Source organism: Heptranchias perlo, chromosome 10 (assembly GCF_035084215.1).
Source record: "Heptranchias perlo isolate sHepPer1 chromosome 10, sHepPer1.hap1, whole genome shotgun sequence".
Classification (NCBI taxonomy): Eukaryota; Metazoa; Chordata; class Chondrichthyes; order Hexanchiformes; family Hexanchidae; genus Heptranchias; species Heptranchias perlo.
The window spans coordinates 41,372,887-41,398,868 of NC_090334.1; the positions used below are offsets into that span (position 1 = coordinate 41,372,887).

At 43.5% G+C, this 25,982-nt stretch overlaps 1 protein-coding gene across 1 annotated transcript; it reads left to right on the plus strand.

Moving 5' to 3' along the window:
* Positions 1-502: 502 nt before the first annotated feature.
* On the plus strand, positions 503-4,317 carry LOC137326133 (G-protein coupled receptor 135). Its single transcript, XM_067991003.1, has one exon. The coding sequence runs from the start codon at positions 626-628 to the stop codon at positions 1,919-1,921; it is 1,296 nt and encodes a 431-aa protein (XP_067847104.1). The 5' UTR covers positions 503-625; the 3' UTR covers positions 1,922-4,317.
* Positions 4,318-25,982: the final 21,665 nt, after the last annotated feature.

A 25,982-nucleotide genomic window follows, 5' to 3' on the forward strand; every position in this document is an offset into this window, starting at 1 on the left:
CTTAGTGCTCAGTGTTTACATTGTCACTGTCATTTCTGCCCAAAGAGACCCCCTTCTAACATGCCTATGGATCTAAATCATGTGTCTGTGTTTGATGTTTGATGCATTAGAAGCTTTTGCTTTCGCCTCCGCAAGTGGCGGCGCTATTTCATGATGTGCAGACTCAATCCCTCCCCTCCTCCAGCGTACGTGGCGAGACTGCTTAAAATTAAGGTTTACACCAACCTTCCACATTTGGAAGTGCGTAATAGTAAAACATTTCAGTGTCTTGTCACGCTCTCTTCAACCACCAAAAACGCAGGCAGAGGGGGGGGGGGGGGAAGCAAAAATAAAATGTCATCTCCATCCTGGTGCAGTCAATGTGAATCAACGGTACAGCTTCCAGCGGGGAGTTCGACATAGACAACCTGCAAACGAGGGGACGTAGGGGTGAGGGTTTCGCCATTGGAGCCTCAGCAGCCTGAGCCTGAGCCGGGTCCGGGTCCGGGTGGTCCGGGTCCAGGTCCGGGTGGTCCGGGTCCAGGTCCATTTGCCATTGGAGCCGCTTCCACCGACCTTGTGTGTCTCGCTGCTGAGAAAAGTCCAGTGATGAATCCTCCATTTCGCGGATGTGTTGTTCAGCCCGATGGATCTTCCTACCAGGACTCCTCTGTTGGACAATCTCACGGCGACCAACACCTCGGGCACGGCCGTCGGCAACCAAAGCGGGGCCGCTCAGCGGGACGGAGCCGGGGACCAGCCCGACCCCAACTCCCTGCTCCCCGGCATGGCCGTGGCTTCCCAGGCTCTCGTCCTCCTGCTCATCTTCCTGCTCTCCAGTCTGGGCAACTCGGCCGTGATGGTGGTGATCATCAAACACCGGCAGCTGAGGACGGTGACCAACGCCTTCATCATGTCCCTGTCCCTGTCCGACTTGCTCACCGCCCTGCTCTGTGTGCCCTTCTCCTTCATCATGCTCTTCAGCCGGGACGGGGTCTGGATTTTCGGTGACCGGTTCTGCGTCGCCAACGGCTTCTTCAACTCATGTTTCGGGATCATCTCCACCCTCACCATGACTCTCATCTCCTTCGATCGCTACTATGCCATCGTCAGGCAGCCCCAGGAGAAGATGGGCGGACGCCGGGCCATCCAGCTGTTGGCCGCCGCCTGGTTGACCGCGGTCCTCTTCTCTTTCCCCTGGCACCTCCTCTCGCAAGCCCAGGGTCAACTGGTTGTCCACAAGAAGGGGTTCTATCACTGCATGTACATCTTCCACTCGGGCAGCTCCCCCATGGGCACCAGTTACAGCATGGCCCTGATCATCATCTGCTACCTCCTGCCCTTCTCCCTGATGTGTTTCTGTCACTACAACATCTGTAAGGCGGTGAGGTTGTCGGAGATCCGAGTCCGCCCGGTCACCACTTATGCCCATCTGCTGCGCTTCTACAGCGAGATGAGGACGGCCACCACCGTGCTGATCATGATCGTCTTCATCATCTGCTGCTGGGGTCCCTACTGTGTCATGGGGATCATCACGGCCGCTGGTGACTTGCACTTCACCCCCATCATGGACACTGTGGCCATCTGGCTGGCTTGGGCCAACGGGGCTCTCAATCCGCTCATCTACGCCATCAGGAACCCCAACATCTCCATGCTCTTCGGCAGGAACAGGGAAGATGGCTACAGGACTAGAAACATAGCGGCGTACTTGTCCAGCCAGAGCCAGAGCCAGGAGGCCAGGAGTCGGGCGGACAGGATAAGGGACCGCTATGTCAACCGGCATGGGACCGGCAGCAGGATGTCCTCCTCCAGCCCCGCCCATGGAGACGTCGCCATGTGGGCCTGTAAAAACCCCGCTGTGCTCTTCTGCAGAGATGGACAAGCCGATACTGTGTCTGAGCCCGCTGTACCCAAATCAGAGACTGCAGACACCAGCCTTTAAATAGGGATCCAGATTATTCACCTTAGTGAAGGAGATTTCTGGAAAGTGCAGAACTTTGTAGCAAACTGTTTCTGGTGCAAAACCTGTGGATTGCTTCCATATTGTATATTATACAGTCATCGATTATATTGCAATATGGGACGTGAGGTGGTATCATTCTAAATTGTCAATTTCACAGTAAAAGATCAATTCCCGACAACACAATCGGAAGCATCCATGAGAACTCTTATGTCTGCTTATACTTCAAGACTGTACATAATACAGAAGCGAACCTTCATTTTAGGAGACTTAATAAATGTTCAGAAATACTGAATGCAACAAGATTACATACTGTACCAATGGAACATAAATAAGACTGGAAAAATAACCTTTCCCAAATCCAGGAGACAACCACATTATTTTCAATTGTTAAAGACTTTACCATATAGGTCTTTCTATAAGATGATTGCAACAATCTACTATTGGTCTGTTTGGCAGTCTTAACCAGGGGATGTTTGAGTCTCAAATAGTAGTTTAATACTGAAATAGGAAAAATGAATAGATTTTGACCCAAATTTGACCATAATATATTTTGTCTCAGGAGATAAATTATACATTTCCATGGCTATAGGGAAAGAGCAGGGGAATGGGATTAATTGGATAGCTTTTTCAAAGAACTGGCACAGGCACGATGGGCTCCTCATGTGCTGTATCTACTATGATGCTAGATGGCATGAGTTTATCTTAGTAGTTAAAGCATACAGACCATAAAGTCTTAGTTTTCACCCTCAGTCTGTATTCAGTTAAAGAAAAAAGATTTCACATTTATATAGCACCTTTCACAATCTTAGGTCATCCCAAAGCACTTCACAGCCAATGAAGTACTTTTGATGTGCAGTCACTGTTGCAGTTTAGGGAAAAACAGGCAATTTGCACAGAGCAAGGTTCCACAAACAGCAAAGAAATAGGTGGTACTGGCCAAGGGATAAGTGTTGGCCTGGACACTGGGGAGAACTCCCCTGCTCTTCATTGAAATAGTGCCATGGGATCTTTCACATCCACCTGAGGGTAGACGAGACCTCTGTTTCATGAGTCATCTGAAAGTTGGCACCTCTGACATTGCAGCACTCCCTCAGTACTGCATTATGTGCTTGTTCACCTGAGGTGGGACAGTAGGGCATTATGACTAGCCTCAGCAACCCTTAGTTAGAGAGAGGGAAGTTAAACACATCTCCTGCTCTTAACTGCTATCCACAGACCCCTGCTAGATATGTGGAGGTCAGGTGCAGACAGGATCAGCTGTGATGATTCTCCTCCCGCCACACTCGCCACCCCATAACAAGTAAACATTCACAACTGAAGTTCACACACGAGTAATGGCTACTTGGGTAAGGTCTCAGAGGGTGATCACTACCTATAGCACCAAACCCCAGCAAGGAGCCAACACTTTGGGAGAGGAGGAAAGAAAACTGGTGAGGAAAGAACAAAAGAAAATGAGTGGGAAATCAATAAAAAGACTACAAGAGTTAGTTAACGTTATTTGGATCAATGCTCAATTATTTGTGCCAGCACTTTGGCAACATTAGTAAGTGTACCTTCCGTACAGTCGCTGATAACGTGCCAACATCAAATATCTGCGCCCAAAGTGCCAAAATGATGAGACCAGTTTTTAAACAAAATTTCTCATGTACATCAATTGAAAATCATATTTCCAAGCCTTATCTACTTAATCAACAGTAAAAACTGGTGACTAAATAGTCAATCAGAATCTCATCAGCAGCAATGTCTGAGAAATATATAAAAGTGCTTGTAACTGTTACATTTTAAAACAATTCTAATCAATATACAGTGAACACAAAAACGTTTCTTAACAGGGCCAATACCTCAGAGTTTATTGCTTCTACATTCTACAACGTCCTGGTGACCTGACATTGGTTTTAAAGCCTTAAATATTGAAGCTTTGCAGTACAAGATACGATTTCATTCCTCAACTGCCTTTCCAGGATGGGGAAAAAGGAGCAAAGCATTTTCCTGTGTAGCATTATAAGCCTAATATAAATGTTTTATTCCAAATTTGCTAATATTTGTGAAAAGTAAATACATATAAATATTTTGTAAACAAATCAAAAATAAATTGTCTTGTATTTTATGTATTTAAATGTTGTTTTATAATGGTGCAAGTGTATTGCCCCAGAATGCTGAGTGTTTGTTGTATGGTGTCAAACCACTGAACAATTATTTGTTCATCCCATTACATTCTTTGTTCTGTTATCATTAAAGTTTAATTTAAGAAATATTTAATGTTGGCAGTATGTATCATCAGGGCAAGGTTGGTACATAGTAATAATGTAAACAAGTAAAATATATTGACCACAATATACATTTTATTCATACATTAACAATCCGCATTTATTTAATTGATTTGCGATAAACTGGTGTATCCTTGGCCATGTCAGTACAAAAGCATGGTTTAAATATAACCTTGATGAGCTCAGTTAAATGAATGGCAGAAACAACATACTTTATTTATGTTTGCTTTAAACTATTTACCCAAAATGGTTGTAAATAAGTATTTATGAAATCATAGACTATTTATCATACATTTTTATGGGATTTCATTGTAAATAATTCACAAAAGGCATTGGCATATATCATTTGATGCATTTATTTGTAGGATTAGGTTTTAAGAGCTCCAGTATTATGATAACGAAGTTTTTCTGAGTGCGCAGAATGATAGTGACAATGTTGTTTCCTCAGCACTGAACCCTTCTCACTGATGACCACATAAAACTCACCCTCTTAAAACGCTGAGGCCAAAAGACTTTGGTTTTATTCTGTAATGTGTCTATGTACATAGAAGGCAAATTAAATTATTCCAAATTAGTCTTTTTCTGTAATATCAGATGTGATGGGTACATACTCAAACAATACTGTCTGCATATAAATAGAATAAATCAAATAAATTATACACTTAACATACATGAATATATTGGCTATGGTAAATTATCAATAACTAATCCTTGCTGATACTTAGGACTACACAATATCATCAAAAGATGTGTTCATAGTTAGTGTTTCATGCAAGCCTTTTGGACAATTATTTCTTCTTGAACATAATAGGTCAGATTTTGCTGGAGCGTGCCCCATTAGACTTGTTCATGCACGTTTAGCTTTTAAAAATTTTTGCCCATAAAGTTGCAGAAAGTGAGAGCTGGTAAAGGCACAGCGAGGGAAACAGGCTACCTGGGACCTTGGTGAACGACGAGGAGTTTATCTCCTTAACCAATGAGATTTAAAGGATTAAGAAATAAACAGAGGAAGGACTGAGAAGGAGGGTGAATTAAAGGGGGTGAATTCAATGTCAAATCGGGTACAGAAAGAGAAATCGAGAGGGAAATAGGCCAGAGAGGTTGATTGGCAGTCATTAACAATCATATCGTTAAAAAGGTACTTATGCTGTTAATTAACAGACTTAACTTTGTGGCGAATTTAATGGGCAACTAATGGGCAAATGCAGCAATTTCATGAAAATCACGGAGGTTAAGCGCAAGATGCCGTTTTCATGAAGCTAACGTGGAGCGGCGCAAATCAGCCAGCAATTTGGGGCAATTTGCAATTCACGGCATATCTCTCCCTCGCGATAAGTTGCTGGCCAATTTGCGCATTAATAACTGTGGGCGTCATTCAGACGCCATCATTTTTTCAGCAAAATCTGGCCCAATATATAAAACCAGTGCAAACAAACAGAAGGAAATTGCATTATTTCAGACAATACAGCTAATGTAAGGAGGCCACTAGATATGTTTAGACATTTGTAAAGCTGTAATAATGGCTCAAATATATTCTCAAAATCTGAGAACTCACAATTGAAAGGGGAGGGGGTAATACTGCAGCACTATTCTAATTCCAAATATTTTTTGATAGGCTGAATAGGCGCAGACTATTTCTTCTGATTGGAGAATCAGTGATGAGAGGCGGAACTTTCACCTTCGGGGGAGATGTAAAACTAGTGCCATTGCATAGGCCGTCAGTTATACAGCCCGCCCGGCTTTTCTTCCCATTGATTTGAATTGGGCACATAAGTTTCTTGTGTAAGATACTTGGGTAAGATAAGTTTCTGATCCATAAAAATATATCTACATAATTTATTGTGACTGTCGTAAAAGTTACATAGAATTACATTGAATTTACAGGACCAAACAGGACGTGCCGATGTTTATGCTCCACACGAGCCTCCTCCCACTCTATTTACTTCATCTCACCCTATCGACATATCCTCTATTCCTTTTTCCCTTGTGTGCTTATCTAGCTTCCCCTTAAATATATCTATATTATTTGCCTCAACTACTCCACGTGGTGGCGAGTTCCACATTCTCACCACTCTCTGATTTGCGAATAAGTTGAATATCGAGGTGAAGTGTATAGAGGAAAATTGATTAGGGAGGGATGTCACCCTGTTATAAAACTTGCCTGATTTAAATGGAAGAAAAATCAGGAGTATTCTATTAGGGTCGTACAATCATCGCTGCTGGATTTTGCTCTCTTTGCTCCGCCCAAACAATGCTTAACATCCAGACACTGAAGACTTTGGGGGAATTTTAATCCCCCACGACAGGTGGAACAGTGGCTGCTGGCGGTGGGGGGGGGGGGGCTAAAATTTCACAAATCTGAAACCAAACCCCAACCAGCCTCCAACTTCTGCTTTTAATGGAGGCGTGTTTGGGTCCGTTCGAGTAGCCCGCTCGAGAGGCAGATCCATCATTACACGTCAATTACAGTCCTTTCATGAGATTTTGGCAGTGATTTGCCCCCAGCACAGGTTTCCCAGGACTCAGGAATCTCAGCAGTAAAACGGAGGTGAGGTTAAGCGGTACTTCACGGGGATAGTTAAAGGTCAGGTGTCCCAATATGAATAAAGGCTCAGTGCTCACAGCTGCTTTCTCAGCTCCCTCTGGTAAATGGTTTGGTGAGCGTTCTTGTTATGACAGAGTTATTGGTAAAGTTTGGAGATGTGCACGTGGAGAACATCAGGATTGGAGGGGGTGGGGGGCACCGTGGCTGCTTCAGATTGGACTTTGGACGAGGAAGAATCACCATCCATGGCAGCAAGGTCATGCCGCAGGTGGACAACAGAGAGGGGAGCAATGGAGAGAGGAGGGGTCGAGGTCACAGGAGGCACTACCCACCTAATAGGGTGTACAGACAGCGTATCAGCTTCCTTGAACCCTCTGAAGGACAGTACTTCAGGAGGCTCAGATTGTCACAACAGGTAGTCACAGACATCTGCAGCCTCCTAGAAGAAGAGCTGCTCCCTGCTGGCCACACATTACCAGTGTCTGTGGAAGTCACCACTGCCCTCAATTTTTTGCCTGGTGACACATGAATTGTTTGCCAGGGCTGGGGTGTACGTAATCTTTCCCTGTGATAACAATAGCTAGAATAAGCAAGCACTCTGATTAGGGTCAATGGCTGGCTTCCCACAGGTACAGGGAATTGCACTATTGCACACACATGGCAATCTGAGCACCAACAGATTAAACAGGAGCATTCATCAACCTCGAGGGATTTCATTCCATCAATGTTCAGCTGGTGTGCAACCACAGGGTTCATGCAGATCTATGCCAGATTCCATGGAAGCCACCATGATGCTTTCATCCTGAGTTAGTCCAACGTCCCCCAACCTGTTTGCACACAGAACCACCTTCAAACCTGGCTGATAACACCTCTGAAGAACCCCACCAATGAACCCCAAGAGCGCTACAATGACAGCCATATGACAACTAGATGTGTCATCGAGAAAACCATTGGCATGCTCAAGATGCGCTTCAGATGCCTGGACATGTCTGGAGGTGTCCTTCAGTACTCACCAGTGAGGGTCTCTAGGATGATTGCGGTGAGCTGCGTTCTGCACAAAATAGCGCAGCAGTGAGGACTAGAGGTGGAGGAGGAACAAGACGCTCATCATTCATCATCTGATGAGGATTCCGATGAAGGAGGAGGAGGAGGAGGATGAAAATGGGGCACCCAACACCAGACCATCTGCTCAGGATGTCCACATATCTTGAAAGTTCAGTTAGTCACTCATACTGGACAAAAGTAACCATCACATCCACCACCCCATCACCACCCCCCCCCCACCCCCACTGACGGAAAGTAACCAAACATCCACCCATTGCACACACACCAATAGGTCCTGACAATTCATTCATCACCAAGCAACTGAAAACCCGAGTTGACACTCGGCACTCAAGAATGGGTAACACGGGAAGTGATGCAAATGAATGAGGTCATTAAAAAAAGGAAACATAACATTTTTACAAACACTCCCACATGCATATCTTTGATGAACTACAATGTATTTCTTTTCCTTTGTCTACCGCTCATAGGTGGTACACCACCTGCGGCTTCAGCAGGAGTAGAGGCAAGCTGCTCTGAATGCTAAGATGCTCTTGGCTGACGACCTTTGGGTTTTGGAGTCCTTGGGCCCCTCCAAAGACTGCTCCAGCTGCACCTGCGCAGGGGCAGACTCGGCCATTGGGAGAGGAGGCAGCATGTTGGGTACTGGTTGAGGGGTGGGGCGATGGGTGAGGCATGGGAGCACTTTGAGTGGAGTCCCCACTTCCATGTCCCCTTTCGCCATCATCCCTCTCCTGGGCCAGCGCCACATCACTCCTTCTTCTCTGAGGGGGAGCAGCTTGGTGCAGATTAGTGACCCCTTGTAAGGCCACGGATAATGTATCTGTTTAAGGCGGCAGAAATGTTAGCATCCAAAGTCTACATGGCCATGGTCATGGGCCTGCATGGACTGGTTTGATTACTGCGATTGAAGTTCCACGGAAGAGGCACTTTATCCATGGAAGACATTCTCGCAATGGCCTGTAGCATCAATCCACAAATGTTCGAGCTGGACTCCTCCATCCTCTCTGCTATTGTGGAGAGTGTGCATGGCACTTTTTCCATTACCTCGCAAATTTGCTGCTGTCCCTCACTAATTCTCCTTTTCACTGATAGCCCCCGTGGTTCAGCATCTTTGAGCAGAGGATGGAGAGGAGTGCGCCCTGCGACGGGGACTCTCCACAGCTGTCCCTGCCACCACTCTCTGCTCGTGTTCACTTGTGAACTGTAACTCACGAGGTGAAAACCCAACTAACTGTCCAACAGAACTCACCAAAGTGCGTGTATCCGTGCTGGTGCCTGGTAAGCACGTGTCCTGTGATGGTGCACCCTCAGCAAGAATCAGGTCCTCTGAGGAATCGTCATCGGGAAAGTCCACAAACTGCTGCTCTACAAGTGAAGGCCCTGGAGAAGAGGGGTGACGGATATGAATTGGTACTGGCAATGTAAAATTGTTGCTTCTTAGCATAATTAAGATGATATTTCACTCGTTGCTGAAATCAAGTCAACATGACTTGCTCTTGTAAGAGATGTGGGTCGGAGATATTTATTTCTATCACCAGGCAGCTGCAAAGTTCCAATCTCTCCATCTCTGATGGTCAAGGATGCAGAGATACCACTGATCTCCATGGCCTCTTCTTTTGATGATGTCAGCTGCACTATCTGTGGTGGGTGGCCTCTGTTCCTCTCCCTTGTATTTTGTGCTCGCTTCTCCTGCAACGGAGTAACAGCAGACCTACAAGTGACTGTAAGGCATGTGTTCACCCGATGGATGCAGTGCATTCGGTGAGAGTGACTATCAGGCAGATGCATAACATTGAAAAAAGATTGGGGTGATTGGCAGTGGTGGGCGGATAAATGGGGAGGTGAGGAAGTGCATAGAAAGTGAAATGATGGGTGCTCTTCAAACTTAAGTGGCTGTGAGGAGTAATGTGATGGAGTATGCTTGACGAGACACAGTGGGGGGGGGGGGGGGGGGGAGGCGTGTGCACAAGAGGATTTAGGTGAATCTGCAACTATACCCACCTTTTCTGACCTGGTTAGGTCATTAAACCGCTTCCTGCACTGGTTCCAAGTATGGGGCACATTGCTACACTGCTGACCTCCTTGGTGACACAGCAGGAGGTTTCTTCTTCCCATTGCTGGGGAAGATTACCTCCTTCCTGCTCCGTGCTGCACCCAGTACATCAAGTCAGGAGTCACTAAAACAGGGCGCAGCCTTTGAATGTCCTGAGTCCATGTTGTAAGTTTGCCCTCTCTTTCCAAAAGCTCCCAACTCGTCCAAATTCCATCTCTGAATTGGCCTTTTAAATAGTCGAGCTGAGATTGCATCACACGGGTGAGCATCACGCCCACTGACGTGCACTGGAGACGCAAAACCTGAAAGTAAAATGATAATTGGGTATCCATGTTGAAATCGAAGATTCCGACACGCCAAAACTTCTGGCGTGTCGGAATCTTCCCCCCCTCCCCGCCCTGCCCCCACTCACAACCCGCCTCTGCATTATTATCGAGCCCTTAGTGTCTGTTGTGAACATGCATCAGTTTTCTTCCCCATAGGGTAAGTGCATGTTCTGTTTTTTTCTGCTTTCCTGTTGGTTATTTTATACTTTCATTATCTCACTAATCATATTGTACAAAGCTTTTCTCCACAATCAAAAACAAGTTTTCTCTGATATACAGCTGAAATGAAAGCAGCTCTCCACCCTATGTACCCTTAGAAATAAAATATCTAACGTAATAAACGTGTACAAAATTCAACAAATCAGAAGATAAAAATCACAAACTTATCCATCCATTTTCCAATTGTTCCAACAACTTCTGGTCAGCCAGACCTTGTAACATGTACAGAATCTCCTGATAATTCATAACCAACCTACCCAGTTGAACCCTAATGTTCTGAGCTGAATAACTGAACAACAGAAATCAATGATTGAAAAGATTTACTAGGATGCTACCGGGACTTGATGGTTTGACTTATAGAGAGAGGTTGGATAGGCTGAGACTTTTTTCCCTGGAGAGTAGGAGGTTTCGGGGTGATCTTATAGAAGTCTATAAAATAATGAGGGGCATAGATAAGGTAGATAGTCAAAATCTTTTCCCAAAGGTAGGGGAGTCTATAACGAGGGGGCATAGATTTAAGGTGAGAGGGGAGAGATACAAAAGGGTCCAGAGGGGCAATTTTTTCACTCGAAGGGTGGTGAGTGTCTGGAACGATCTGCCAGAGGCAGTAGTAGAGGCAGGTACAATTTTGTCTTTTAAAAAGCATTTGGACAGTTACATGGGTAAGATGGGTATAGAGGGATATGGGCCAAGTGCAGGCAATTGGGACTAACTTAGTGGCATAAACTGGGCGACATGGACATGTTGGGCCGAAGGGCCTGTTTCCATGTTGTAAACTTCTATGATTCTATAATGCATGGCCTGGTCTCTAACTCAAATGCACAAATTCTAGAGCCCAATTCTACAAAGAGTGTGATGTGACATGACCAAGCAATCGGATCACAACTTCCAGAAGCCAGAGCGTTACCCCAAGCCTCCCCACTCCCTCCTGGCTTCGAGCTAACCTGACGGCATCCGCTTTCAAGTCCACTGTCTCGATTTACGAACACCAATTAATCAGCTCCTAAGCAAATCCTGCTTATGCTACTTTCCCTCCTAATATGAGCTTACCTCAAAGCACTCTCCCCTCCAGCAATCCCTGCCTCAGCACTAATCTCTGCTCCAGCCCCAGGTTCAGATATTCCCTTCCCTCCCGTTTTTGAAAAAAAAAGTTGGCATTTTACTTGCTTTTAATTTTTATAAACAGTCAAGATTTATGCACAATTAACAGTGAGATACATCATTTAAAAATGTATACACAGGTTCTCAGACAAAAATAAATTAAATTTTGCAATAGAGGGAACCACAAAAGGGGAATAATCTCATTTGAATCGAAAAGCAAGGGGAGGATTGGAAGAGAATTATTAAAGAAAGAAAAAAAATTAAAAGTAAATGGAAATGGTGAATAAAATACAAACAATTGAGGTAACATAGCAGATTACTACAAATATCCTGGTTAATATTTTGAAATGTTTATTTGACAATTCCCTGGAGATTAATTATCTATATCAAACAGTTTTTGCATTAGGGTTAGGGGCAGGGGAAATTATCCAACAGGTCGAAGAGCACAAATCATGCTGATTGGTTGTTAGTGACTGGGACATTTAGCCACTCAAAAACCAGTATAGCATTAAAAAAAAACATAATTTTCACTTTTTCTAAGAAGTATTCTTATAAAATGTTGCCAATAAGAATTAACTAATGGAATCCATCAAAACACTTTTTCAATATCCTTTGGCCATTTTGATTCCATATCCATTGAACTATGAACTCAAATATGAAACACAAGATAATTAACACAAAAACTTGAACAGCTCGTCCATTTCAATTGCTACTTCTCATGAATGACCAAGCACATAGCACTGCACATTATAAACATCCCCGACTTCAGATCTATCATTGCGATGATCTGCCTCAAGTACACATTTTTTTTATATAAAGAGCCCCTTCCAAGCCTACGCACTAAGCCAATAATTGGACTACAATTCCCAAAACAAACTGGCAGGAAGTGATTAGAAGATAGAAATGCTTTCTGCTACAGGGTTTTGACCAATCAGCGATGTAGAAAATTTGATTGGCATATGGTAGAACAAACAGGCTGGTTTGGGCATCTTCAGGGTACTTTTTAAACTTATCTTTTATTGGGAAGCTTTTCCATCAAAGATCCCTCTGCAAACATGAAAGGAGCCACCTCCAAGGCTCCATCAGAAAAATCCTGTGGCATTGCTTATGTTTAGCCATCTCTAGTTGTTTAGGCTACTGAGTCTGGGATTTTCCCAAATACCCTGTATTCCCCCACCGAGCCCCATCCTTGCCCTGAGACCCAATGTTTATTGAGGTCACAATTTGTACTTCTTTCTCCTGCCCCTTATAACCTACTCTCAATGGCCTGGCTCAATTATCAGAGTCCTAGGGATCGTTTTGTCTGTGGTGACTATAATATGCAACGTGTTGCGAGACCTTCTCCCCCTAAGTGCTGCCATGATCCAGTTTTCAAGGACTACCAGGCTCCAGATTGCTTGCGCCGCTCCTAAGCTCCAGCTCAAACCTCGGACTGCCCACTCCCGTCCTGGCCCTGCTGCTTCTATCCACTCAATTCTCTGCACTAGCACTGTAAGATTACTTTTCTCTCATTCAGAATACAAAAGGCTAAGAAAAAAGCGAGATACTTTAGTTATTTTCTAACTTTAAAGAATTTAATATATGACATACAAGCAAGACAGGATTTTACTAGAAAGAAAGCTCGTCATACCACCTTTTTTCTAGTAAATACAACCCAAGACCCAATTGATCAGATTCTGTGTCTTGGGGAGAAATTAAGGCTCCTTTCTTTCTTATTTATTTCAAAATATACTTTATTTCATAACATTTAAGAATACACACAGTTCAATGTAAATATCACAATTACAATTTCAAAACAGTACAATACAGATCATACACACTATGATCCCATTGTTACAACTCAAAACACAGTACATGTATTCTACAGCATGTATTAGAAGATAAGGTGGGATGGCCTTACACGGTGGCCTTTCCCCATAGAGCCTTTGCGTGGGCCGCACCTCAATTCAGTGCATTCCATAGCACGTACTCCTGGACCTTGGAGTGTGCCAGTCGGCAATACTTGGTCATGAACAGCTCCTTCAGCTGGAAGACCAGCAGGTTTCGGGTGGACCAAAGGGCCTCCTTCACCGAGTTGATCATAGGAAAGGAACCTTAGTTTGAGTCTTGTTCTGATATCATCAATGGTTCTCCTCAAAACCCTTGTGGAATGAGCTGTTTTATATAGTTTCCTTTCCAAAATTTAATTCCCAAACATCAAAGAACCCCTTATCAGTTTGCAGGCTTTGCTTCCTTATCTCCAACTGTCTGCATTGCTTCTCATCAGTTACTTCAGGTATAATCTTATGAAGGCTCCATTTCATCTGGCTAACACATATGTTTCTCTCTCTCAGCATCCTGAACAATATGCATCCTGATTTTGGTCAAACTAACAGCTGTGTTCTTTACAAAGAAAGCAAGGGTTTTATTCAAGTCCATTACTTTAGTCTTCTTTAAAAGAAGCATCAAAAGTCCAAAATCCTACAGCACCAACCCCAAACTCCCACTTCCTTTCATCTCAGACCCCAGCCCCAATTTCTCTCTTACCTGCACATGTTTCAGCAACTCCTGGGTAATCCTGTCCTCACCTCTGGCTGGTAGACATTGGATTCCTCCTCGGTATGTACTAGGCTTTAAAAAAGGTAACACATAAAAAGTGAGAACATTAGTGCAAAAGCTACAGAGACATTGGGAGATGTACAGAAGAGAGGAGAAAAAGGGAAGGAGAGACTACAGAAAGATTGATAAAGAGTGAGAAAGATTTGGACACTAGAGATAGACACCACTGAGAAAAGTGTGCGAGAGTCAAAGAAGGAGAGAAAATTGAATTAGAAAATGATAAGTGAATTTAGAAAGAGGTATACACACAATTTTTTGTCCTTATGCACTGCTGAGGTGATCAACTTGTATGAACTAAATACAGTGGAGGCAGTTAAAGCCTGTAAAACAATCTTGGAATTCACTTCAGCTTTGTTTACATGGTTTACGATATTGTCTGCATCAAATATCCTATATCTAAAACCATCTTTGGTCATATATAAAGTTGAGAAACTTGGTGAAACTATGGGGTGACATGGTTGAGCAGTGCATTGTTGCTTTAGTGGTACATTATAGTAGAGTATGACTTCGAATCCATAGATGAGCTCCTGATTGAGGTTGTGTCAATTGGGTGGAAGTCAGGTGTCTTCCAAGAGGAGGGAAGGTAAATTGCATTCCCCGTGCCTGTTCGTTCCTGCAGACACAAGAACCATATCTACAGAATCCGGTCTCAAAGTTCAACTAAAAAATAGCATATCAGGCCCAAAATAAATATTGGGGGAGAAGTTTATACATAGGTTGTCACAGTTTGTAATACAGACAATACAAAGCTATCATTTAAATAAAATTTCACTGTTCAGTCTTTCTCAATGCAGTATATTTTAAGATCTTCCTAGAGTGAAAAACTCTGCATTCGCTGTGATAAAGGACAGGATAATTGTTTTCTACAGTCATCTGTGAGCCATCTTAGAATACAGGATTTCTGTAACTACCTTAGTAATAAAATGAAATTTTAAAAGTTTGTGCAAGTTTACAGAAGTACTTGCACTGCATTTTGCAACATTCTGTGAACACAACTATAAAAGCTGTGACGAAACACCCCTACACAAGTCAGTGGCTAACACAACAGGCTATTTGGGATAAGCTCCAGTCAGTTTACAGCATGATACCAGGCAGAGCTTCCCCCTCAGATTGGGAGAAACACTCTGTCCACCCAACCCTAATAAGATCAAGTTTTGAACTGACATTGAAAGGCCAACCTTGCCCAGAAATTGAGAAACTAAGGTGAAAGGCAAGGCCCATAGTGCAGGACACCACAAAGATTAAAAAGAGCAAAACATGATCAGGTAGATCAGAAGGTAGTAATTATTGGAGGACGTCAAGCTTGGCTTTTAAAAACCTGAAGATTGTAGGAGGAAGGAAAGACTGAGCGAGGGAAAGAGTTCCAGAATTTTGATGTTTTGGAGAAAGAACGACAGTGCAATAAGATTTGATTTCAATGCAGCGAAGATTCAGGAAGGAGGTGTGATGTATTTGGAGCTTAGAAAGAAAAACAGAGGAAAGTTCAGAGCAGCAATGATCAAAGCAGTACCAATAAAATAAAGGCACAAAAACATATGATGGAAAGAGTTAAGAGAATGATCACCTATCAGGTAAGCTTTTTATTATATTGTGTCCAGGAGTGTGAAAGAAATACCAAAGCTTCCCCAGTTAAAGGAGCAGCATTCAAGTCTTCAATCAACTTTTTCGGGTTAACAAGAAAGGTTGTGATGGAGAGGGAGAGAGTATTGCCTAACAGACAATAAACTTTTCTCATACCACATCCCAGCGTGAGAGTCAGTGTGAGTAGTTGAAATTACAAAAGGGATCCATTTTTTCTACACTCTGGCTACTTGCACAGTACATGGTTGTGAAACAAAAAAAAGATTATGGACAAAATGTAATTTAATTTCAAATATAGACATGTAGATATGAAAAGGAGAATATTACACAACTTTAAAAATTGGAGCAAGAAGTATGATAGCTCTGCCATTGTCATTTCTTACCTAACAAAATGGGCTCCACTATTCTAAACTGATGCAATTTTTTGCAACTATTGATGCAAAAATAGTAAGATTGTTGATTCATTAACAAAAAAGGACATCCTATTTCTGAATATTCATTTTGCATGAACAGAATTATGTACTGAAATGCATTTTCTCTTCAAAAAAGGCTTCTTCTATTTAACCACTGCAACTTCTTCCTGCATTTCTTAGCCAGGCCACATGATGGCGTCATTATACCATAATTCTGTAAATCAACTTACACAGTATTGCTGCATCCCTACAGTAAAAGTTTTTAAAGATTCTGGTACTTTGGTACAAGGCACACAATAGTTAATAGATTTTTTTTTTAAATGCCTGAAATTCAGATTTCCAGCATCAGCAGTATTTTGCTTTTTATTTAGTGATTTTTTTTGTCCTGTTTTTCGAAACCTTGAACTAAATGTCTCCTTCTGCAGCTCTGCACTTACTGGCAGATCCAGAACTAAAACAAAGGGCCAACATGCTTCCCGCTTCCCAGAGAAAAATTCTGAGATGAATTTTAAAAGTTTTTTTTAAATCTGCAACTGTAAGCACTTTACCCTTGCTTGGTGGGATGAGTGAAAACACTCATCTGATCAAGATGAAAGGTGCCCGAAACACATGTTTGCCTGCCTACAGTCCCAGAAGACACATTGAGAGCAGCTGGTGTGTGTGGTAGAAAAAAAAAATCAGGAATCGTTTCCTGTAGATGAGGATACGCAGCGGAGGTGGAGTCTGCTGGGACAATGGGATTGTGCTGAGCTGAGGGAAGGAAGCAGTTGTGTCATTCTGGAAATGGGAAAAAAAAAACAAGAAATCCATCACCAATTATTTTATTTAAAGGCTCAGACTAGGGTGTTCCTAATAGTAGCTGCATACATCCTAAGAGGTTACAATGAGCATTTAGAGCTGTTACTTAAAGTGCACAGGTAGAATCATAGAATCTTATAGCACAGAAGGAAGCCATTTGGCCCATCGTGCCTGTGCCGACTCGTTGAAAGAGGTTATCCAATTAGTCCCACTCCTCTAGCTCTTTGCCCACAGTCCTGCAAATTTCTCCTTCTCAAGTATTTATCCAATTCACTTTTGAAAGTTACTGTTGAATCTGCTTCCTCCAACCCTTTCAGGCAGTGCATTCCAGATCATAACTCATTGAGTAAAAAAATGTCTCCTCATCTCCCCTCTGGTGCTTTTGCCAGTTATGTGTCCTTTGGTTACCAACCCACCCTCCAGTGGAAACAGTTTCTCCTTATTTACTTTATAAATACCCTTCATAATTTTGAACATCGCTATTAAATCTCTCCTTAACCTTCTCTACTCTGTTCTAAGGAGAACAATCCCAGCTTCTCTAATTTCTCTACATAACTGAAGTCCCTCATCCCTGGTATCATTCTGGTAAATCTCCTCTGCACCCTCTCCAAGGCCTGGACATCCTTCATAAAGTGTGGTGTCCAGAATTGGACACAATACTCTAGCTGAGGCCTAACCAGCGATTTATAAAGGTTTAGCATAACTTACTTGCTTTTTAACTCTATGCCCCTATTTATAAAGCCGAGGATCCCATATGCTTTTTTCGCAGCTGTATCAACTTGTCCTGCCACCTTCAAAAGATTTGTATGTGAGAAACCCAGGTCTCTATGCTCCTACACCCCCTTTAAAATTCTACCAATTAGTTTATATTGCCTCTTCATTCTTCCTCCCAAATTGCATAATTTCACACTTCTCTGCATTAAATTTCATCTGCCATGTATCTGCCCATTTCACCAGTCTGTCTAAGTCCTCCTGAAGTCTGCTACTGTCCTCCTCACTGTTTACTACATTTCCAAGTTTTGTATCATCTGCAAACTTTTAAATTGTGTCCCTTTTATCCAATTCCAGGTCATTAATATATACCAAAAAGAGCAGTGGTCCTAATTCTGACCCCTGGGGAGTACCACTGTATACTTCCCTCCAATCTGAAAAACAACTGTTCACCACTACTCTCTGCTTTCTGTCTCAGCCAATTTTGTATCCATGCTGCTACTGACCCTTTAATCCCATGGGCTTCAATTTTGCTAACAAGTCTATTACGTGGCATTTTATCAAATGTCTTTTGAAAGTCCACATCCGCATCAACTGCACTACCCTTATCAACCCTCTCCATTATTTCTTCGAAGAACTCAATCAAGAAGTACCCATCTCAATAATTTTGACATCTATTTTACATGGTTAAAGCTAAGCAATGGACAGAATACAGATGGCCCTTTCTATGAATAATCTTTGTAATATAATTGTTCTATCTTAGCATTAACCCAATCGGACTTGATCACAAAATTCTGGATTCATCTAGAAGTATAAATTCATAAATCGACAGATTGCGGGATGTGACACTAAACTAGGTTTCATTTTTGGCAGAACCGCAAGCTCAGGTTTCCTGCGGGAAGACAGCTGTTTAGGACTGCAGCCAACAAGGAAAACCAAGAAAACTGGGATTTTGCATAATTAGTATCTTCATGAATGCCTCTCCTACTCCAAGATATAAAAAGAAAGTATGTGAAAAATAATGGAAATGTTAACAGTGATAGTCTGGATTTAAAAGAACCTCAGTTCAACATAAGGTTAAAATTAGTTCGTCTTTCCTGCATCAGACGGACATTACTTGGTTGTTAAGGCCTCTTGCATAACAACTGTAATTTGAGGATTTAGATATTAAAAGTGAAATTAATGTGCTGTCTTTATTTTTAAACTGTGCAGCTGGAGTTGACTTAATGGGTGTGTCGAGTTTATTGCTAGCTATTAGGGATAACAATTCAATTTTTAACTAGTTTCTTGAGATCCTGAAATTTGAGTGTTCTTGAAGCCACAGCCTGATAATACAAGACAGTATGTACAAACCTTTCTGGACTGTGAGGAAGCGCAGATGCATTTTCTTACTCCATCCCTCTTCCCCCACTGCCCAGCCAATCCACCAGTCAGGCCAGCCTTTCCCTGACTCCCCTCCACTGCCAAGAATTGTGTTGTTTTTTTTTTAAAAGGGATCATCAGACCGCCTGACTTAACCCCCAGCACCATCACGAAACCATGGAAGAAAAACTTTTGGCACAACACTGAGTATCGACGTTTAAAGGAATATTTCATCATCTTATGGGTCCATGGCACAGCAGCAGGCTGAGGAAACAGGTCCTTTACTTTTTTTTTAAAAAAAAGCATCAGACACATCTGTATCTAACATTATTAAAAGTGGGAAAAATTCAACTCCGACAAATTAATAAACACAAACAAGCCCAATTCAGGTCACGACAGACTTAGCCCGAAAAAATGCATAAAGTTCCCCCCCTCTGATGCTTCCAAATGCAGACACACAACACATATTACATAGGTACTTACTGTAATATTTATATGATTAGGTTAGTACGCCTTTGTTCACATATCATATTTATGTATCAATCTCCCCATCCCCATCCACCCCCTTGACCTCACCATCTCTCATGGCCTCTCTTCTTCGGAGGGTTTGATCACTGACACAGCTATCTCTCACCGCTTCCTTGACTATCTGGCCACTTACATCCCTCTACTTTCCTGTACCCCCACCACTCTCACCATCTGCCTCAGAGAAAAAAACCTCCCCCAATTCTCTCTCAAATTCACTCTCAAACTCCCTTTCTTCTGGCCTTCCATCCATCACAACACCTCTGTCACTGCTGGCCTGCTCAACTGCTCCCTAGCCACAACCACTCGTCATTCATCGCCAGAGCTAGATTGAATGTTAAATACTAGCATGTCTCGCTCTCCTCTGGCAAATTCTCCTATTACTCTACGATCAGCTCTAAGCTCATCTCTTCCAGGAGTATTTCCTGTTCCCTTGATCCCCTCTGCATTCAATCCCTGACCCTCTTTGCTCAGACACCATCCCTTTCCTGTACACATTTGCTGTTACGATCCCCCTGCTCAAAAAAGCAACTCTCCACCCATCCATCCTCATCTATTGCCCCGTCTCGATCCTCCCAGGGTCTTTGAGTGTATCTTTACGTACCACTTCTCTCCCAAAACTCGGACCCCTTCAGTCAGGCTTCTGCTCTGCTCACGGCAATAAACACAGTGCTGGTGAAAGTCACAAATGACACCCTCTGTTGCCATGTCCAGAGTGTGGTATCCCTCTTTGTCCTCCTCAGCCTCTCCATTATGTTCAATATGGTCAATGACACCATTCTCCTCCGTTGTTTTGCCTGTGTGCGCCTGCCCTTGCGTGGTCCCGCTCCCGCCTGCCCTTGCGTGGTCCCGCTCCCGCCTGCCCTTGCGTGGTCCCGCTCCCGCCTGCCCTTGCGTGGTCCCGCTCCCGCCTGCCCTTGCGTGGTCCCGCTCCCGCCTGCCCTTGCGTGGTCCCGCTCCCGCCTGCCCTTGCGTGGTCCCGCTCCCGCCTGCCCTTGCGTGGTCCCGCTCCCGCCTGCCCTTGCGTGGTCCCGCTCCCGCCTGCCCTTGCGTGGTCCCGCTCCCGCCTGCCCTTGCGTGGTCCCGCTCCCGCCTGCCCTTGCGTGGTCCCGCTCCCGCCTGCCCTTGCGTGGTCCCGCTCCCGCCTGCCCTTGCGTGGTCCCGCTCCCGCCTGCCCTTGCGTGGTCCCGCTCCCGCCTGCCCTTGCGTGGTCCCGCTCCCGCCTGCCCTTGCGTGGTCCCGCTCCCGCCTGCCCTTGCGTGGTCCCGCTCCCGCCTGCCCTTGCGTGGTCCCGCTCCCGCCTGCCCTTGCGTGGTCCCGCTCCCGCCTGCCCTTGCGTGGTCCCGCTCCCGCCTGCCCTTGCGTGGTCCCGCTCCCGCCTGCCCTTGCGTGGTCCCGCTCCCGCCTGCCCTTGCGTGGTCCCGCTCCCGCCTGCCCTTGCGTGGTCCCGCTCCCGCCTGTCCAAATGCAGCCAACACATGTCCGGCAATGACTTCTCTTCCCACGTCTGTACTGATCCCTCTGGAATCCCCCTAAGATCTACCTTCCCCACTCCCCCTCAACATTGACATACTGTTCCTTTGTGACATCATCTGCAAGCATAGGCTCGGCTTCCACACGTACATAGGAACGGGGAGGCCGTTCAACCCCTCGAGCCTTTTCCACCAATTACATAGAACTTACAGCACAGAATCAGGCCATTCAGTCCAACCGGTCTATGCCGGTTTATGCTCTACGCGAACCACCTCCTACTCTATTTACATCATCTCACCCTATTAACATATCCTTCTATTTCTGTCTCCCTCATGTACTTATTTAACTTCCCCTTAAATGCATCTATGCTATTCAACTCAACTACTCCACGTGGTAGCGAGATTCACATTCTCACCAATCTGAGTGAATTCCTTATTGGATTTATTAGTGACTATCTTATATTTATGGCCCCGAATTTTGGACTCCCCCACAAGTGGAAACATCTTCTCCATGTCTACCCTATTGAACCCTTTCATAACTTTAAAGACTGCAATTAGGTTGCCTTTCAGTCTTTTCTTTTCTAAAGAAAAGAGCAACAGCCTGTTCAGTCATTCCTGATAGTTGTACCCTCTCAGTTCTGGTATCATCCTTATAAATCTTTTTTGCACTTTCTCCAGTGCTTCTATATCCTTTTTGTAATATGACCATAAATGTGCACAAGTATGGTTTAGCCAAAGTTCTATATAAGTTTAACATGACTTCACTGCTTTTGCATTCTATTCCTCTAGAAATGAACCTCAATGCTTTGAGCATTGAACCAATTGCTAAAATTTCTCGGGCGATTCCACGAAACAGGAGACTTGGTCAATTAAGCTCAAAGTAATATCAGTCCTTTTCAAAGCAGCAGTTATAGAAGAAAAATGCTGGTAGTGTGGCTCATCTCTACCTCAATTCCATGTATACGGAATAAAATCCAGCTCTACCTGTTCACTTTTCTCAGTCTCTTGACTATCTGTCCTGTCAGATTGGCTGTGTAAGATTAAGTAAAGTAATTGATGAGTAAGAACTTCTTCCAACGGAATCTTGGCAGACTGAACCCATAATTTTCAGCCCCCACCAGAAATTCCACTTCCATGCCACTGAGGCTGAACAATGTGATGGAAAATCGTGACAATCTATTCAACCCAGAACTGAGCTTCAAAACCTCATACCCTATACATCACCAAAACCACCTACTTCAACCTCCAGATCATCCATTTCAGCCCCACCTCATCTCCATTGGAAACCTCTCATGACTGAGTCTAGAGGTGACAAAACAATTTGTTCAATGTTCTCATTGCTAAAGTCCCATTCTCGAATTTCCATAAACTCCAACTTATTCAAAATGTAGCTGCCTATATCCTGTCCCCTACTACGTTCTGCTCACCCATCCCCCTCCTGTACTGTATCTTTTTTCTTCTCCTTTCCCCCTATGTAAAGCACCATGGGACATTATCTGTTGTATAAATGCAAGTTGTTACTTTTGTTATGTAGTGGTGACATATAAAGCTTTATTCTAACTGTAGAATTTATAATCAGTTCTGTGCGTGACAAGCAGTTACTTAGTTTGCAGAGTGTCATTACTCTATCAGTGTAGTAGGTGGCATAGTCTGCAAAATTAAGGCATAGAGAACAAGTAATTGTTGGTAATTCACCATGACAAACTACTCAATGGAAAAATACCTTCCCACTGAGCGCCATCTACTTGTCCATTCCACACACATGCCTTGAATTCACTTAGGCTGTTCCATATTTCAGGGTTAAACCCATTTACTTATTTTCTCTCCATTTTTGCAAGGAACTTACTTACCCCATTTTAAGGACACTTCCTCTGCAGCTATTAAATCCAGTTAGTAATTGTTTTTTTTTTTGAATAGCTGAATACCATTTTGCAAAGAATAGATGCATGATCATTACCAAAAAATTCCTTTCTCTCTTACTTTTGATTCTGAATGACACCAAAAGTTAGGATCAATAGGTATTTTTGGAGTCTCATCTCTTGGGCCATTTGGTTTCCCAACCTTTCAGCAGCAGGAATATCAGTCATTCAGTTCATTATCACTAGAGTGTTAGAAGTGGAAGCTGACTGTGTGCATAGACTGATAAACTACCTGAGCAGTGGTGCTTTGCAGTTCAAAGGTATCCCCTTAATCTAGGGTCATGGTTGTATTGAATCCTACTGTGTGGAACTGATTCACATTGTTTATAAAGCAAATTAAGAGAGATTAAAATACTAAACTAATATGTTAGGAATATAATCCAAAGTGTTGTCATTATGTGCTGTTAAACAGCATTTCACCCTTCTTCTGTTTCCTCCCAGAAATATTTAAGAAATAAAAGTGCATAGTTATTCAGCAAACATAAAAAAGAATGAGAAACCGCACCATAATTAACATAAGAAAATTAACAGTAATTGAAGAAAATAATGGCATTAAAGAGTGACAAATCCTCAGGACCAGATGGTTTCCATCCCAGGGTTTTAAAAGGAAGTAGATGAGAACATTGCAGAAGCCCTAACTATAATCTTCCAAAGTTCTCTCCATTCAGGAACCAATATTTCAGATCAGAAAATTGCAGGTCACCCTGCTACTTAAGAAAGGTGAGAGACAGAAACCAGGGTATTATAGACCAGTTAGTCTAACATCTGTGGTTAGGAAATTCCTAGAGTCTATGATTAAGGATAGTAATGAACACCTTGAAAATTTTCAGCTGATCAGAGAGCCAGCATGGATTTGTAAAGGGTAGGTCATGCCTGACAAAACTGATTGAATTTTTTGAAGAGGTGACTAAAGTAGTGGACAGGGGAATGTCTATGGATGTTGTTTATATGGACTTCCAGACGGCATTCGATAAAGTCCCTCATAAGGGACCGTTAGCTAAAGTTGAAACTCATGGAATTGTCGGCAAATTATTGACCTGGTTAGGAAATTGGCTGAGCAGCAGGAGAGAGAGAGTAGGGATAATGGGCAGGTACTCAAATTGGCAGGATGTGACTAGTGGTGTCCCACAGGGATCTGTGTTGGGGCCTCAACTATTCACTGTATTTATTAACAACTTAGGTGACGGGAAAGAGAGCCACATATCCAAGTTTGCCGATGACACAAAGATAGGCAGCATTGTAAGCAGTGTAGATGAAAGCATAAAATTACACAGCGATATTAACAGATTAAAAGAATGGGCAAAACTGTGGCAAATGGATTTCCATGTAGACAAGTGTGAGGTCAACCACTTTGGACCGACAAAGGACCTACATTTCTAAATGGTGAAAAGCTCAAAATAGTGGAAGTCCAAGAGACTTAGGGGTCCATGTATGTAGATCATTAAAATATCAAGGATAGGTACAGAAAATAATCAAAAAGGCTAATGGAATGCCGGCCTTTATATCTAAAAGACTAGAATACAAGGAGGTAGAAGTTATGCTACAGCTATACAAAGCCCTGTTAGACCACACCTGGAGTATTATGTTCCGTTCTGGACGCCGCACTTTAGGAAAGATATATTGGCCTTGGAGGGAGTGCAGCATAGATTTACTATAATGATATTTGGACTCCAAGGGATAAATTGCAAGGAGAGATTACACAAACTAGCGTTGAATTCCCTGGAATTTAGAGGATTAAGGGGTGTTTTGACCGAAGTTTTCAAGATATGAAAGGGGAACAGATAGAGTAGAGAGAAACTATTTCCACTAGCTGGAGAGTCTAGGACTAGGGGACATAGCCTAAAAATTAGGCATTTTTAAAAATAAATTGCAGGGGCAATGTTGGGAAATACTTCTACATGCAAAAGGTGGTCAAAGTTTGGAACTCTCTTCTGCAAATGGCAGTTGATACTGGCTCAATTGTTAATTTTAAATCTGAGATTGATAGATTTTTGTTAACCAAAGGTATTAAAGGATAAGGGGCTAAGGCAGGTATATGGAGTTAGGTCACAGATCAGCCATGATCTCATTGAATGGCAGAACAGGCTTGAGGGACTAAATGGCCTACTCCTGTTCCTATGTAAAAGAAGAAGCAGCTCATCAGGACTCACCCTATTCATTAAACAGTGGAGACTTGTACACTGCCCTCCCCACTCAGTAGTGATACTAATCCCTGGGGAGGCAAAAAAAAACCTGCAGCCAATTTCAGGAAGATCCTGGGAAATGTCTCCCCATCTTCAATCAAAATGCTCCAGGAGAGCAGAGTTACCCATGAGACATCACTAGGCAAACTTAACAAACCCACACACCCCCCAAGCATGCTCAATGCCCTCCTTCCTCAGGACCTGATCACGTCCCTTTAAATCCCTCCATGGCCGCTCCCCATCTCTATGACCTCCTCCAGCGCTACAGCCCTCCAAGAACAATTCTGGCCTGTTGTGCACCCCCAATTTCCTTTGCCCCTCCATTGGCAGATGTGCCTTCAGCTGTCTGGGCCCGAAGCTCGAATTCCCTCCCTGAACCTCTCCACTTCTCTTTCCTCCTTTAAGACGCTCCTTAAAATCTACCTCACTTGTCCTAATACCTCCTTATATGGCTCAGTGACAAATATTGTCTGATAACGCTCCTGTGAAGTGCCTTGGGACATTTTACTACATTAAAGGTGCTATATAAATGCAAGTTGTTGTTGAGGTGTCACTTACTGCCATGGCCACCCACTTCCATGGGTGCAGATTATGCCCTTTGAGGGCTGTCTTCCCTTCATGCCGGATTATGGACAGTAATACCTCAACTGAAGAATCTTTAAATTTGTTGGCTCAGTACCCTGAGGAAGCACGAGCCTCAGACATTGGACTGAGCCACACAGTTACAGACACAAAATGGCTGCCTGGAACCTTTTAACTGCTGTAGCAGCATTGGATTTTCCTCTCACCCCTGAGATGGTCTGCCGATAGAGCCGAGAGACCACCAGGAAATGAAGGTGCACAGAGGAAAATCAGATGGGTTTTCAGGAATGTAACAGTGGGGTGGAACAGTTCAAGTGCAC

Bases quoted from the DNA above. Each gene is read 5' to 3' on its own strand.
- LOC137326133 (XM_067991003.1), top strand. From the start codon at position 626: ATGGATCTTCCTACCAGGACTCCTCTGTTGGACAATCTCACGGCGACC.